Source organism: Carassius gibelio, chromosome A8 (genome assembly GCF_023724105.1).
Source record: "Carassius gibelio isolate Cgi1373 ecotype wild population from Czech Republic chromosome A8, carGib1.2-hapl.c, whole genome shotgun sequence".
NCBI classification, from domain to species: Eukaryota; Metazoa; Chordata; class Actinopteri; order Cypriniformes; family Cyprinidae; genus Carassius; species Carassius gibelio.
This window is the reverse complement of record NC_068378.1, coordinates 23,672,077-23,690,361: the sequence shown is the minus strand read 5'-3', so window position 1 is coordinate 23,690,361 and position 18,285 is coordinate 23,672,077. Positions and strand designations below refer to the sequence as shown.

The following is an 18,285-nucleotide window of genomic DNA, read 5'->3' as shown; positions in this document are numbered from 1 at the left end:
ATTAAAAATGCACTTTAAAATTCTTTTAATATAAAATAAATATTTGTCAAAATGTTTTTTGAATCCAAAAGTGCTATACAATGAAAATTATGTTCCTAATTTGAAGTTGATGTATAAAAAAAAAATTGAGGTTCCCGAGAGATTTTATGTAGGGTGTTTATACCACAAACAGCCACCGGGTGCCATCAAAACTCCATTGAAATTTTTTAATGCATTTTTCTGTCACAAATATCTAAATATCTATCACAAAATATCCACCAAACATGGAATCCTGAGACTCAGACCTTACCGATGATATGTATTTTGTCAAGATTATAAAACGTTTTGATTCTAAAAGACCATAATGCATTTTGTAATATGACACCTGACTCCACCCACTAAGGGGAAGGAGCTGCCAAAAGATATTAAAGTACCACTTCCATGATAAACACAGTCTGATTTCAAAATGGTTTTCACAGGATGAAATTTAAGGTTTTAAGTTTTCAAATGATATGTAAGTTATGAGTGTTACTAATATGTGAAAGAGCGTCAACAGGCCCACCGGTGGCACTTAGTAAATAAATATATCTGTACTGAAATTTTTAAATAACCCCACATAAAAAAATTTTTTGATTTTTTTTTTTTTTCCGTCAAGGACATGAAAAATATTCATAAAGAAAACCTGAAAATATTAACAAATATTTCTGAATATTTAGAACATGAAAAAATACACACACAGACACACACACACACACTTATTCCCAGCTATATATATATACATATTTTATATATAACTATATTACTATTATATACTATATTATATGACATTACATATGGGAATTTAAATATAATTTAAATATAAAATCAAAATGTAAAATATTAAATATTCATAAATAATTTAATATTCATAAATTCTACAATATGTATAAACAAATAATATTATATATATTTGTATTACATTAAATTATACTACATATGGCCATTTAAAATATTAAATCTAAATATACTTAAATGTTTATTAATACTTTAATATAATAATTGTATATGATATATAAAAAATTATTAATTTACAATAAAATACTTCCAAAAACATTGTCTGCAATGTTTTTGGAAAAAAGAAATCTTCAAAAAACTAGTTCAAAGGAATTCTGTGATTTTGGAGTGTTGAGAGAATACATGTGATGGCACCTTGGATTTTGGCCCAAATGAGGCATCTTTGAAGGTAGCTGTGGAAAGGTGGACGTCGAGACTAAATTGCCCATCTGAGCTCAGTATGATAGGCCACTGAAAACATGATCACACACTAATAAACACACAACACCAATAATGTACCAGAGAGATCGTATGTCTGCAGTTTCACAGTGACTTTCTGTTCCTCTCTCGCCTCTATTCCTCGGAAAGCACACAAACACTCTGTAACAGCACACCTGATGAAGAGATAGAAATCGGCTCCTGGAGGTCTTTCAACTCTTTCTTCTCAAACTGTTTGAGGTAAATGCAAACTGACAGCGTTGTGGATGGGTTCAAAGCTGACAGACGGGGATTCCATACTATCCTCTGCATTAATATGATCTTATATAAGGCTGAAGCAGGCAGGCGCCCTGTTATCAATAAAATATACCACAGCGACTGAGAGAACACCTGACAAACTAAGTGTGTTTGAAAAGACTGTGAAATAAAATAAAAGATGCATTAAGTTCCACTTTACACAAAGGCAACACCTTTCCCACATCAAGAGGACCCCGGGAATAAAAATGAAAAATGAATGTAGAGAAGATAACTTCAATATTTCTTCTCTTTAGCTCTTTAGGGGCTGAAGGTGAAGTGTGTGATTTCTTACCTCGCAGGGATGACGGCTTGTCGATGGGGAAGTCACCGTCCCATACGATGGAGAAATCCACAGGCAGGTCTCCCATCTCATTCCCTTCATACCAGTACTGTGGGAAAAACATCATCTATATTACAAAAACATCACTACAAGAGTGTGACACAGGGAGGGGAAATAAAAACACCCCGATTACTATTTTATTTCATTTTTTTGCTGTAAGTAAAACAATCATTTGCTAAATCAACAGCACTTCTTGCAAAATACGCCCGGTCACCACTGACATCACCTCAATGTCTCAAGAGACGAATACAGAAGATGATGTTATCATGACACTTTCTCCGCCAGCACTGCTCTGAATCAATCCTGATATCTCGGAAATGAACTTAAACCCAGATCTATAATTTGCCGCACACTCCACACCACTCACGGAAAAAAACACGGTCAATCACGACTGACATCATCCGAACATCACGCTGACAAAGAGCATGAATACAGATGATGACAACACATCTGCTTCGCTCTCTCCACGAGCACTTACTGTATCAGGCCATACCAAGAAAAAGAAAGACAACAGAGTTTCGACTTCTTGTTATCTTCTTTTTCTCTGCAAACACTATTTTGTGATTTTTTTAAAAAGCCACTAGATAGTGATAGAACGATTAAAAGATAGATAGATAGATAGATAGATAGATAACACACAGAAGATATGGTGTGTCACCAGCATGTGGCTACAGGTCGTCTGGTGGAGCAGAAAGCAGGTGACGGTGGTTTTTACTGTCTGGGTTTTAATTAGCAACAACACTGAGAGCACTTAGCCAACGCAACCCTGAGAGAATATCGCTGATCAGGCTCATCGATCGGTGGCTGCTTCCTTAAGAGACTTCCAATAGAACTCAAGTAAACTTACCAGCGTGAAGAAGATTTGGCTTCAGCATTACAAACAACCACAATGGCACTTTCGCTTTGTTTCCCCTGATAAATGTGGAAAAACACCATTTGGTATATGGTACATTTCAGTGCAACAATCAACCCACTTTTTGCACTGAATGCAAACCAGCCTAATTTACATATGCATGGATTTCAGAATTATTTATACAGAAATTTGCTTCATCAATGCATGCAAGTAAGTTAACTATTAAGGATGAATTCACTAAACAGTTTAGCATGTGGTATTTCAGTGCAAAACCTGTATCTTATTCACTTGCTAGAGCGGGAAAGGGTTTTAATTTTGTGGGCACCTGATTGCATGATTACAGAGCATAGTGCTATATATATAAAAAAAGTTGCAGATACATTTTCACTTAGAAATTGTTAGCACAATTTAAAGGAAACAGCAAGCATTCCATTGAATTAAACATGGAAATATGAGGTATAATAAAACTGAAATAGTATTTTCTTCTAAAATGTACTTTATTGACAAATCTTTTTTTTTTTTTACAGTATAAAACAACGTGTCCAATGTGCAAATAAACAGTGCTATTCATTCTTACTGCATTCTTCCTCAGCAGTGAAAAATGCACTGCATTTCCATTTATGGCCAAGCCAAAATCTATTTTGGAAAAAAGGCATAAAAACACCCTGCCTCGACGAAACCTCATGCCTCGGCCGGTCATTAGGGCTGATTGAAACGTCAGCTGTTACATCAACGTTCATTCAGCCATACAGCCCAGATAAATCTCAACAGAGAAAACAAGCAGTGCCACATCGCTCCCCAGCCATCCAAGAGGCCCTGAAGAGTGGAAAATGGCCCTCGGTGGTGTGTGCGGTAAAGCCAGAGACTTTCTACAGCTGTTCTGGGGGGAAAAATATCTGGGAGGAACTCGAGCGAGCTCTGCAGTGGAAAAGGTGGTGAAAGCTGAACTAAACCTCACTCAACCTGTTGACGCCAGGCACCCAGCAGTCATATATCTCTATGAGACACAGCTGCTGGGGTCTTAATTGGGGTCAATACAGGCGACCCGCATACTGGCATACAGGTCACAAAGGTCACGACTTTAACATCATTAACTTATCTTGGAATTTGTTGGGCTGTTATGCACTCAAGCTATAAAAAAGGCCTGATGTACCAATGCATTTCATAAAATGGAACAAAAATCATATATCAAACAATGCTTTTCCATAGAGCATGTCAGTTCATTTATGTGTTCATCAAATTAACATTATCTGTTGCTTAATAATTTCATCCAATAGGATTAAACGACCAGAACGGATGTGTAACTCTTTTGTAAAACAATTCTTACTTAAACTGTAGTACATATCATTTTTTTCCATTAAAGTGATGTGTTTTCTTTAGGGGTGACCCCGAATAGTCGACGAATCGATGCTTTGATTCGAGGAGCCTGATTCGACCACCAATCTAACAATCGAATATTCGTGGGGTGTTATTGATTATGCCATTTTGACTATATGGGGGAGCTCAAATGTCTGATTTCACATAGAAGTACTGGTTTTATCCCAATAAGTTAATATACAGCCTATTAAAGTCGTAAGAATCTGAAAAGAAAGAAGCTTCAAATTAATATTTTAAAGTGCGTGAATAAATCCAACCACCCCTATAGATTTATGTTTCACTTTCCATAATCCGTGACCGACAGAGGAGCATCTTGGCGGCAGGGATTTAAAACTTTACCAAGACTCAAACTGACAGACAGAGACTGGATTTTTTCGAACAGGTAGGGTACAAGTGATTTCAAAACATTTCAGCCGGTGTGTATGTTTCGTGGATATATTATTTACCTTATATAAGATGCATTTGGTTTTGAGTCTAGCACTTTATTGTAGTACTACGGTGAAATCTCTTCAGCACACAGTGCAAGCAAGTCAAACTACAGTGCAGAATATTAAGAAGACCATTATACTAAAATGCTATGATTTTTTTGAGTTAAGCTGCTGTGTTTCTGCACATTGTTCCACATGAACGCGTCCACAAAAGGAGTTCACATTCAGAGCCCCCCAGATATGTTAAATGTGCATTCGGGCCCTTTTTGCAATTAGACTTTAAGTCTTAATATTAACGTTATGTTGTATAAATAACGAAGCGTATTCTATATGAAATTATGAGTTGAATCCCATTGATTAAAAACAAATCAAATGCGTCACTGCAGAACATTAACCGCTAACGTTTTAGTCTAACGTTATAATGAGAGCACTTTTGTAAAAAAATAAATAATAATAATAATAATAATATTTTATATATATATATATATATATATATATATATATATATATATATATATATATATATATATATATATATAGTTAATTGTTATGGTTTCGCCGATGTTAAGTGTTAGCTATCTGTTAATCAAAACATAAAACATTATTTACCCCGTTTATATCTGCAAGGTGTTTATTACACAATTTCCCTGTGTGTTAACATCAATAATTATGTTAGTTGAATGTCTGACTTGACTTGTCAAACATATGATTCGACTATCGGCAAGATTCGAAAATTCCGATTCGACTATGAAAATCCTTAGTCGGCGACACCCCTAGTTTTCTTGTTTATTGCTTATTCTCTATTGAAATTTTTGCTTTGAGAAGATTAGCCCGCATGTGTAAATGGGAGGAAGCTTTTGTGTTTGTCCATACAATACCGCTTATCTCTGCCAGTAGCGAATTGATTTTCTTTCGGCTTGTCTTCCCACTGTATTACTGTATTGTTTAGACAGCCTGGCCTGGTTCTGTCAGAGGGCTCACTGGAAATGACTAGCAAACAACAGCAAGGTAATCTTACTTCTAAAACCGTTCTCGAGTTATCAGCCGCCCTGAATATGCAAAACACAACCCAGGATGGCTTTAACAGAAATAAAGGCCATTTTTGTCATTTTCATTTAGCTTTGTACACATCCTTGGGGTACATTTCAATCCCGCTTGCATGTTTAATCAAAGGCTATAATATGATGTGGGTTTTTAAAGAGACCACTCTTGAAAATTGGTGTGCTCAATAATCCACTTATTGGAGCTAAGTTAATATGGTGCTACCGTTTATGGCAGCAGCTATGATGAATAACCAGAGATATTGACTCCGGGGCAAAAAATGCTGCTTCTCGAAAAATCTGCCTTCTCCTGAAATTAAGTGATTGCAATTAATTCAAGTGGAACTCTGTGGAACTAAGTATTTAGTCTTTAATAGGATTTTATTGTTTAAAAGATGTTTTCATAGACCTCATCTCTCTGGATACGCTCAGTTCCAGCTGACCTGACGTCTCCTTCGAGTGACAGAATGAAAATCAATATAACTTAATGATGGAGGACCTGTACATTTAATTAAGTTAAAATTTGAACCAGACTCAGCACAAAAAAGACACAACGGCATCGATGGTATGAGCAGAATGAGCCTGCTGTGTGCGCAGCATTACTTTACGGTAACCTAATTATTGAATCATAACTATCTCATTACTAACGACAGTCCAGTAATAACAGCATATAATTCACTTCAACGAATGTTGCGTCATGGGCTAATTTCTAGGTTGGGAGAGGGGAATTCTGGGTTATGATAAAAGATACAGCTTCTGTCAGTCCAAATATGATGTGATTTGGTTTGGTCGAGAGCCACTTGAAAGAAATAATGGGTTGAGTTTTCCTAAAGCTTGGAGGATAAGGAAAGGTGGCCACATTGATGTGCAAGGAAACACGTGTTGCCGTAAATGAGCCGAAGCATTTTATTTGTGCATCACTTTTGGAGGGATTCTTCATTTGTAGGTTCTAGCAAAGCTGAGCCTCTTAATACACAGAGAAATACTCAGGGAGCAGTTAATGCGATACATTACGCCTGGGATACACACAGTGGATTGATCACCACATTAGTTGATCAATTTATTTTAATAAGGCCCACATGCTTACGCACGGCAACCTAATAGCATTTACAGTTTAAAGAAGCACGTCTGAGACTGCACTGAAACGCCATGAACAAGAAAACTGAAATTACCTAAGAAACTTTTTTTGGCTGTAGTCAGGCATTTATGGTTTTCATGCAACCCAGGTGATCGTTAAAACACGTTCCTCTTGGTAGTACAGTACAAAACAACTAATGCCTGATTGAGCACTTGATAAGAATAATAGAATAATGAGGGTGAGGTGGTTCAAAATGCCTGACAAAAATAACATGTAAGTGTTTTTATTCAAAAAGCTTCCTCTACCCTGCATCGAGGATAATGGGGTTCTTTGTGAGGGCCCTCTCCATCGAGAGCCTGGTTCAGAACTTGGGCATTGTGTAAAAAAGGCCTTTGGCGGTACGTTTCCCTGGTAACATTCCCGGTTCCTGTCGCTAAGGGGTCAGCGGTGCTTAGCAACACTTACGCTCATGGACTCATTTGGAGTATTTTGCACACCTCTCTCTTCTTGAACAAAAAAGGGAATTTCTTTGGATCATGCATCAGCCTAGCAAAAATCACACCCATTACAGATTTTTTTTTTTTCATGACTATAATACAATTTTAAAAGTACACACAGAAAGCAGGTGATTATTATGTTGTAGCAGAGCTGAGAACATGTATCTATTGGCTGTCAAGCCATGAGCAGATGATGCATCAAAACCTATGTTCAAGCTATAGCTGTTCATTAGTGATTCTTGAGTGCCACGCAATAGAAAAATGGTCAACCTAGAACAAAAGAAATAGTCAAATATGACTTACAGGCTGTCATAGGGTTAAATAAGAAAACAGCTGTAGTTTTACACAACTCGAAATGTGGTTTCAAAACATTTAAGTACCTTATGTGTTTTGAGAGTAAATGCTGTTTATAACTGATAATAAAATCTTTGGAAATATAAATGGACCAATAACATGTCCCTGAGGCACACCATTCGAAAATCCCATCTTTGCTTTGATTTTATGTGACTTGGGGGTTAAGTTGATTTCATCATGACTAGTGATCAACAAGTAGTCAGTTAGATTGGTCCAACCAACTTTTAGTACTGTTTAGCATTAAATGTTTGAACATGATCACACTGTTCAACTAGCTTATGAATTGGACTTTTTGGTGCCTAGTCCTGATCTTTTACCATTTTCCCCACAGACACCATGACTACATACCGATTGATTAATTTATTAGCTAGAACAATTAGCATGTTGTTATATTATTGCAACCATCAGCTTTCCCAATACTTTACTAGCAGAGTACAGTAAAGTTCTTTGTAGTGTATCTGATGTTAAAGCCACACAATGGCAGCATTGTGAGGTACTGAAAAGGCAGCTGTCCAAATTTTAGGGTGAGGCAGGAACAGGAAACTGCCGAGAAATTAGGGAGAATGTAGGGCCAGTTAACTTGATTTTTGTCAAAAATAATGACCCTTTAATTCCAGTGCAAGTGAGAGACGTGCCCTAAGGGAGACCACTTACATCAAGATAAGAGCAGATTAACTAGCTGTAATACAACACCAGTAGCTTGTGTGCCTTTGTCTTTAACACTGTTCGATCAATAAAGACCACTACGATTCTCTCAGGTGTGTAACGTTAGCAACTGCTAATATTCCACAATTAGTTAATTATGCATTATGCATGTTATGCATTTTAGTTAACTGAATACTAAAAAAAAAAACTGATGACAAAACAACTGACATGTGGACACAAGTCAAATGCATTATTCAATTAAATCTATATAAAACAAAATAAATAATAAGTTTAACAAATGGAAACAAATGAACTATCCACTAATATCTATTTAACATAGATATAATAATAATAATAATAGTTATAAAGAAACTTTTATAAATAAATATTGTAAATAAATAAAAATGGCATTAAACTTTTTGTCCACTAAAATAAATAAATAAATAAATAAATAAATAAATAAATAAATAAATAAATGAGTGAATAAAGATATTTATTTATTTATTTATTTGACAGTTATAAGTTAACCTAAAATTCCCTGGAATCAATTAACATCATTGATGTTTGTAAACTGTAAATAAAAAACAAAAAGCAACTAAAAACTTCAAGTACTGAATTGAAGTTTAAAAGCATAAGAGAGAGAACAACATATTAAATAACCTTCAAAACCTCATCTTTCTTTTATTTACTTTACCTATATAGCTCCATATAATGGAGCTATATGTTTAACTTTCTTGAGTACAGTACAAGAGAAAAATAGCTGACCATTTCATACACGTTCTCAGGTGATGTGTAAACAGAAGATGAAACTGATTGATTCACCATTGCCCATCCGAAGGCACTCACAATTTCATTAGCATGGACCCCGCGGCCTCAAAGTCACCTGCCGTTGGCTCCCAGAAGACTATGCAGTGCCATTCGCCATGACAGCCATATTGATTGACTCTCACTGCCTTTAGTGAGAGTGTGTGAGAGAGAGGACACGTGCTGAGGAAGGGAGTGGCGGACAATTGATGACACACTCTCCTGGGAGTCAGCGTAATCTGTATTAGGTCTTCGCTGATGTTCGATTGCTATTCAGGAAAGATGCATGTCTTGAGAGAGATGATATGCTTTTTCTTTACTGTGTCACTGGTAATCAGGCTATCAATTAATCTGTGCATGTCCAAACTAACACAGATACTACAATGAGTTGAGAGACAAAGAGATTGAAGATAAAGGGGGGATGGGAGACGATGAAACGTGAGGGTTTGGTTTCCCATCCCAGTGAGGCAGAACTTATCTGGAAACATTGCAGTTCAACCTTAAAGAGCAAGTTAAAGTAAGTTAAACTGGCAACATAAACTAGCCATCTACCAGAAAAAACACCACTTTAGGTTTGGTTGAATGGGAACATGCACAACATAGAAATAAAACTCAAAACCTTACTGTTTACAACAATATAATAATGTAGCCCCAAGCAGACCACAGAACACAAATTTAACATGATAAAGCTAGCTCACTCCCATTATGATTAATGATGTTGACTGCCAATCCACAATCTGTATACAGGGCATGCAAACTATGTTGAGATGACAAATACTAACAACAGCAATACCATTTGAGAAAAAAGAGGCACAAAACAAAGAATTTACGTAGCATAATAAGTAATGTAATGTTTTAGGAGGTAACTCAATGCAATACATAATACTTTTAAAAGAAAGATTTTTATGATGTGCCCTAACATGTAGTGTCATATATACAGGGTTCATACAGATGCTTCAAAATGAAATTCATGGTCTTTCAAGAACTTTAAGCACTATTTTTGGGGTTTCCAAGAAAGATACAAAGGGTATCGTTAATCATTCTTTACTGCAAAATTGTAAATGTCTATAAAAAAATAATTAAATGTCTTAATTTGTAATTTATTTAAAAATAAATAAAATGTCTGGTGTGTTATTGTATTATATGCAGGGATGCACATCATTTTTTCAGCCTGGTTCTCATAAGAGAACCTGGAGATTTGGTTTGGTCCTCACACGGCATATAGCATGACCCATTAAATATAGCTATAAAAAATTAATTAATAATAGTTATAATATTATTGCACTAAATAATAAAATAATAGTAAATAAACTAAATAATATTATTAAAAATAAAGGGCAGTCCTAGTATTAAATACAAATACATTTATTTTATAGTAAACTTAAAAATAAAATGCTAATATTTACTACTACTTTCTTTCTTTGCCTCTTTAAGAAGAATCGCTTTATGTATTCCCCAATTTAAGTTATTTTGGATAAAAGCATCTAAAAACTAAATAAATAAAAGCGTTTTCATCATATTCAAAGCAAGTAAGTATACACGCTTCTGGATTTAGCACTGCCTTCTGATTAAAGAGCGTCAGGGGATGAATGTCACAGTTTTGCTTTGTGCTCTGAAAATGACATGGCATAGCCCAAATTTATGTTTTCATGTTGAAAATAAAACTTATATAGTACAGTTTGTGATCTAAAATGGTAATTGTGTATTAACAGCTGTCAACCATGTCGGTACGCATATGCGCTGTCAGAACATATTTATATAAAGCAATTTTTAATTTGGTCACGCATGCGGACCACTTATGTGCACCCCTGATAATGTGTGTTATTTTTGTGTCATTAGATTACTGTTAGTTTATTATTAATAATTAGAAATTTGAACTGGATTTTCCATTTTCATTTTGATTTAAAGTTTAAGTTACTATGTAGTGTTTTTGTCAGTCATGTTCTATTTATTTAATTATTTTAAAAACAGTTTTTATTCATTTTAATAAAGTTTTTAGTCATTTTACTGCAAGTTAAACTAATGAAAATGTGAAATGTTGACTTGACAACTAGCTGAATTTTTTTTAAAATGTCTTTAGTTTTATTATTAGTTTTAGTAAACTATAATGGCCCTTATACGAACTATAAAAATAGGTTATACAGCAAATAATAATAGGTAAAAATTTACAATGGCTCAAAATGAACAATGGCTAAGAGCCAAATGCAAGTGAAAATTTGCATCGGTGTGTACTTTAAGCACCCCTTGATTTATTATTATAAAAAAAAAAAGGGAATTTTCCAGTTCTTATATTTGAAAAAGCACTTTAAGCACCTTGTATGAAATAAATATATAGTGCCCTACCATGTCATATAAAGCTCTTACTCTTACATATAAAAAACTCTGTCCGTTGTTTAGAAATCCATTTACGTCATGCTGTGTAACAGTTCTGCAGTCAGTGTGGACAGGCAAGTCGCATCACACCCACTTATGACACGGGATGTTCAGCACTAGGAATTTGTTGGTTTTGCGAGATTTTATAAATAAAAGACCTGCACAGAAATCCCAATGTCAATATTCATCTGCAATAAGCAAATAAAAAATCTGTTGCCCTCCACATAGTCAATATGCACTGGCATCATCACTGACAGGCGGCCGGAGGACTCACTTTGCATCTAAATGCCTACAGATCTGAGACTGTGTTTAGACTGCACAAGACGCTACGTTTCAATTCCAATTTAAATGCATAGCTCTGTCAGAGACGGCAGTGAGGGTCAGAGACAGGGAGACTGATGAACAGGAGGAGATGAGTCAAAACAGATGGAAGGACAACAGTTGCACTGGGGTCCTGCGAGGAGACCTTCGAACGGCACCATGTGTCATTCCTGGAAAGGACGACAATCAATCCAGTACCGGGGCGAGCGCTACAGACGTGATCCTCATTATTAAATTGCTATGGGGCATCAATTGTCTTGTCGCAGGGCATGGGCTAGTGGACTGACCTTTGACCCCGTAAGGGTACAAAGGTCAAAGGGCACACACGTCTCCTCCAGCGTGGCAAATCGGGTTCACCGCATTCCATTTTCGCTGGGTCATACTGTCGTGCCACATTACGAGGTACGTTCAGCAACTAGCTAATTATTTTACAAGATTCCCTGAGGTTACTGTGACAACCAGATGGGTTACAGACGGCAAGCGCCTGCATAAAGGGAGGACAGAGAGAGAGAAAGAGAGAGAGAGAGAGAGAGAGAGAGAGAGAGAGAGAGAGAGAGAGAGAGACTCTCAATGTCAGCATCTTGACATGCTCCATTTTTCACTGGGATTGAGAAAACAACACTTTCAGAGTTATAAATTGATGTCTTTGGCGATTTACCCGGATAAAGATTCGTATTTTTTATGATCCAGCGAGAAGTCACCTTGGCTCTCCCAGCACACTTCAGACAAATTCATCACCACCTCTTTGCCCTACAAGCGACGATCTGCAGCTCATGCTAATTTTTTTTAAATGGAATAATAATGTCACAAAGCCAAATATAACGAGAGAAAACAATGCATCTGTTCGTATGACAATTATTCAGATGCCATATGGGGGGTGGGGGGGGTGGGGGGGGCGGCTACACTTGGAAAAATATGCTGATTAATAAATGACATGGTTGCTATTTAGGATATACTGAAAGCAATAGTTCACTCAAAAATAACACTTCTGTCATTATTTTCTCACCCTCATGTCATTGCAAACCCGTATGCTTTCAGTTTGTTATGTTTTTGCTTAACACAAAAAGTTAATAATCTTCACATAGATCTTTCCATTCAGTTGAACTGCTGTTTATCGGAATTCTATATCTATATATCTATATATAAAAAACCATAAAACATGACTATATGCACTATAATATGCACTACAAGTAAATGTGACAAGCAGACCCAAATTCAAGTCATTGTGTGTTGATAATCAAATGTGGCACAGTTTGGGAGTAATTAGATATTTTTCCCATTCAAGCTGTGAATTAAATTTATTAAACAGAGTTGTTGTCTTAGAAATGAAGTGAAGTGTTCTTACCGAAGTGTTCTGGCACTGGATGCAGGAGCTGTTAAAACGGACCGCGGGAATACGCTGGACTTTGCCCTGGATTTTAAAGACGCACTCATAGTTCTTCTGTCCCGACTGAGGCTGGGGCAAGTTCCGAGCTCGCAACGTGATTGGCCGAACCATCCCCGCCGGTACCAGGATGTCACTGCTAGGCAGAATCTGCGGGCAACCCTGAAAACGACAAAAAAAGACTATGTAATAATTCAGTCTCAGAGCAAAGCACAAACAATCCCGACTCATAAATATCATAACTGATTCCACTTTCACTCCAAAAATGACACTGATTCCAGATTATTGAGCTCAAGGGTGATAAATAACGTCTATTCGACTGAAACTTTGCCCACAAACGTGGTATTCAGTCTCACACAAATGCACCAAGAAAGGAAATCGAGGCCATTAGGGCGGGAATAACTTAAAATTCAACAATCTGAGGCTAAAACCCCTATTACACAGCACTTGCATCCATCTCCAGTTTTACGAAGCACGGGTTCTCTCTGCAGATCACACTGATGAAGCGGTAAATGAATATCTTCCTTAGTCCTGCAAGTCAAGTCGTGCTAGAAGAGTCATTATGGTCTTCTCTATCCGTAACCGATTGCAGCATTTATCAAAGACACTCATATTGACGTGATTTCTGATCACACTGACGGAAAACGAGTCTCATATCCTGAGACATATTAGCAGGTCAGAAACAACGACACATGCAAAGCACAATCTGGAGAGAGGAACAAGGTTCCTGTTTATACTAACCACATTAATTGATTGATGATTATCACTTATCGACGGGTGCAAAGAGGTGTCGGTTGCAAGCCAGCTCTTATCCTTCCAAGTTGTGCATCTGAGGATATTTCAGACGATCTGTAATCTATTTAACACCGAACAATAATCAGGGTGGCAGTAAAAGCAATTTGCAGGCAGAGGAGACATAAATCAGAGCCACTAGCCGCCCAGCTCACCGTCCACCCGAGCCAGAAGAGCAGCATGCTTAACAATGATGCAACTATTTAACCCGGACCTCCATCAGTCTGCACAGGTTTGCATATCAGTGCGACAATAAATCTCATTTTCATATTAGGTGTTTGTAAGCAAGGATTTACTCCCTGTGGAGGCACGAGGTTGCACACAGGTGGCGACTGCTGCGAGAGGAAGGATAGCATGCCTTCATACTGCAAAATGAGCACAATGAATCAACTTTAGTTCTGCAGAAGATGACAACAGTGAACAAATGATAAATTACGCCAGACGACTGGGCTGTAAACAAATACACTGTCCACGGGCATCAGAAAGCGACTCTGATAAGGTGAAACTCAGGATGGGTGTATTTTAATGAGAAAACATAAAGCTAAGTCACCGAAAAAGGATTGCAGCTGTGCGATACATGGCTTAGAACTGCAAAATATATATACACTCCTTGCTTCCCAGTATATGTGGTATAGTATTTCAAAAAGTATGGAAAATACATTTACATATTTTATCTGAATATGCAGTATACTATGCAGTGTGACTTGATGCATATAAAATACCAGATTACCTGCTACTTCCACAAAGATTTAGAAGTATGCATCAGATAGACTGCATTCATACCACACTTGCATAATAATAGAACATTCTTTGAGTTATTCATCAAATGTAGTATCTTCTGTGACAATACACAAGTTCAGATTATTTTTAAATCAGACTTTTTAAATTAAATACCGATACCAAGTCCCGATCCGATACTTATATAATACATTAAAAAAAGAATAAAGGATGCTCCAGGATGTATATTCAAATAGAAAACAGGTATTTTAAATAGGCTAGTAAAAATATTTCAAAATTTTACTGTTTTGCTGTACTTTGGATCAAATAAATGCATGCTTGGTGAACAGAAGTGACTTCTTTAAACAACATTATCAAGCTTACTGTTCAAAAACTTCTGACTGGTAGTATAGGCAACTTTAATTTTTCTCCAATTTCTAGCTTTTAATTGGTTTAGAAATCTATAAGTGCTGGACGATAACAAATATTAATGATAATATATACTAGGGGTGCTCCAATCACGATCGGCTGATCTTTAATGCGCATCTCGTCAGTAAAACAAGTTCTCTAATCAGCGGTTAATTCCATCAGCTGCGTGATTTCACATAGAGCAGCTGTTACTACAAAGAGCCGTTATTAACTGAGAAAATGCGCAAATAAACGCTGAAAATGAACGTGGATTTGCACATCTTCTCAGTTAACAATGACTCTGTGTAGTAACTGCTGCTCTATGTGAAATCACTCACCTGATAGAATTTACCTCTGATTAGAAAACCGGCTTTACTGACGAGATGCGCATTAACGATCGGCCGATCGTGATCGGAGCAACCCTAATATATATTACAAAAACTGTTTATCACATAATAAGGCAGAATAGTTTATATACTGTAATAAAGGCTATGTCAAGCAGCACTGCATTGTTCATATACTTTATTTATCACCTGCTGGAGATGACTTGAAAAACAATTTATTGTCGTGATCGTATATTAATGTCTTCGTGTTTCCAAAAGTTTCTGTTTTTCTGTGAAAATAGCTGTTTTCATACAGCGATAGCTGGATGATTTTGTCCATATTAGGAATTTCCTGATATGACTTTCTGCGCGAGAGCACCCTCTGGCGTCGAGTATGAATGAAACGCACACTGCAGGAGTGTTTAGCGCTCCGTGATGTTCATCTCGCCTTAATCTGGGTCCCAATAAAACACCAGATCATGCGCAGACTATCCTGTCTCTTTGAGTTTAAATCTATATTTATTCACACCTTTATTATAAATATCAGAGTCCTGATCGGGAGGAAACGTCCGATTCCGATCAAGTCTGAAACCACGTAATCGAGCCCGATTTCCGATCATGTGATTGGATCTGGACATCCCTACTGATCATCCATACACCATTAATATTACAAACATAACTGTCCTTAAATATAGTTTGGCTGATTGTTTTCTGCTGCCAATTAGAATCCTCCACCATCTTTTCTCTTAACAAACCTGTTAACAACATTCATTGCCTGTGTATATTCTGCTCAGATTGAAGGCAACTGCACCCTGCAGACATTTCCTGCCCTGTCCCACTTAATGTCAGTTAGCTTGTTCTCATTAACAAGCTCCAATCACTAGTTAATTATGAATTAAACAAGCCAGGGATGAAGTGTTTGCTGAATGTGTCTTAAAGGTTACAGATAAGCTGAAGAGCTTGTTAACTAAAGAGTGTTTAGTTAATGTCAGCGTTTACCAGTACATAACTCATCACGCCGGGAACACTGCATATATAATGTGTAGCTCTGACTCTTAATTCTGATTGGTCGAGCCTTGTTTGAGACCCCACATCAACTGAATTCTATATTAACATGCTATGTTGCTATGGTGGCATCAGTAAACAGCCTACGGTTAGGTTAATGAACTATATTACGCACAGAAGAATTGTTTATTGAGGTTATTATGATTAATATGTTTCATTAAATATGGAACAGACACATTTTTCCATGGCTAGGCTGCAAGCATGCAAAATGATTAGCATGTCCTTAAACGGATATTAACAACAGCATATGATGCCACACTTGCCGTTTAAAAAAATGTAAATGATGGACTTAATAAATTATAAATGTAATACATTCAAAATATTAAAACATGCAATTTACTTTTCCAAGACAATGCAAACAATGGAGCTTCAGATTTCTAGATTTCAATGCAAAAAAAAAAAAGAGATACATTTACTATAAGAAAAACTTTATTAAAGGGGGGGTGAAATGCTCGTTTTCACTCAATATCGGAAAAACACGACCGGCTGTAGGCGTGGCGTGTGGGCGGAGCTAAAGAATCAGGAGCGCCAGTAGGCTTTTGCGTTGAGAGCGTTTGGAAGCTGTGACTTTACGTGAGGACAAAACCAACCAAAACAAACCATGGCTAACAGTCAGATTCAGCGTATATTTATGATCCAGAATCAGATCCAGAGGCTGAAATTTAACAAGAGCAGCATCAGCAACAACGTCTCTGTGTGGTATGTACTGAGACTGTATATATTTGCTTAGCGGTTTTGGAAAATGACTACGTTCCACTTTGTCGTCTTTTTTTTTTTTTTTTTAGCTGTACATGTGGAAAGTGCAGTTTGATGACAACATCGCATGTTGTTTACTTGATGTTCTTACGTGCCGATAGCTAAGTTAACAACACAGAGATATTTGAAGCAGTTTTACTCACCGCCTGCGGTTCCAACACACGATCGGGACCCTTTTTCGTTGGGATTGCATTATCCTTAAGAAATAAACGATGTGCAAATCCGGCGTCAAACTGGGCCTTGTTTGTAAAACAAGCATCTTCGAAATGCATGGGAACAAACACAAATACTTGCACAACTCCGTTGATGCTCTGTAAAAATAAACTCCATCCACTGGTCCCTTAATGCTGTTTTTTCTTTTGGTAATCTGTGCAGGGTTGTCTTGCCCTGGCAACCAAAAACACACTCCTTTTGTGACATTTCGCGACACTCTCGCTCTGATCAGTTAATGTCTGTTGTGCTCTCATGAATAAAAACCTATAATACTATTTCAATGATACTAAAACAAAACTGGTGAGTGCGCCTTTAAACGTGGTAAACAATGTACAGCAAGGTCTCTCGTGGCTTATTGCTTTACCAAACAGAAGGTCATATCAATGCATTGCAAAACTGAAACAACGTCCAATAAAAACATTCTGTGTTTGCATTTACAGTGGCTTAAATGATGAATTATCCCATTTGGCTTTCAAGTAAGGTTCAGTGCCTTCCTGTGTGACATCATAATACCGCCGCCCGTGTTTTTATGCAGTAACTGTATCCAGCCACCCGAGCAGCTGCTTGTTTCCCCAGTAGGGCTTTTCCCTCGCACTGATTAGCAGCCCATTAGGAGAAGCCTGGCAGCTTACTGCCTGTTGACAGTCTCTCCATTAACCTTATTGTGCATATCCCGCTTATCACACAGCTAAGCACTTTTCTCCGTTGAAACATAAAAAGCCGGAGCGGCCGAGGGAGAGAAATTCATGCCACACATTCAGAAAATGCACACACACACAGACACAAAATGCACAAGAAATCTAATTTTTCACTGGAGGTCAGCTAGAGGGAAAAAAAACGAATTGTTGCTTACATATATAATTTCCAGAGCAGTCAGTTGCTCAGCCACTCACTCCGTTTTTCTCGTTTTTCCATTCCTTCTACCCTGTTAATCCCATTTTCAGTCTTCATAAACCATAATCCATGAAATATGCTCACTTCCCTCAGTGC

General features: G+C 37.0%; 1 protein-coding gene across 2 annotated transcripts in view; it reads right to left on the bottom strand.

Annotated features, from left to right (window-relative positions):
* LOC128018939 (plexin A3-like) overlaps nucleotides 1-18,285 on the bottom strand; it is a 157,355-nt gene that overhangs the window by 31,195 nt on the left and 107,875 nt on the right. For both annotated transcript variants that reach the window (XM_052604834.1, XM_052604835.1), the window contains exons 10-11: nucleotides 12,983-13,183; nucleotides 1,820-1,916 (exon numbers count right to left, since the gene is read on the bottom strand). In XM_052604834.1, the coding sequence (XP_052460794.1) occupies nucleotides 1,820-1,916; nucleotides 12,983-13,183 (298 nt within the window). The remainder of the gene's footprint in view (nucleotides 1-1,819; nucleotides 1,917-12,982; nucleotides 13,184-18,285) is intronic.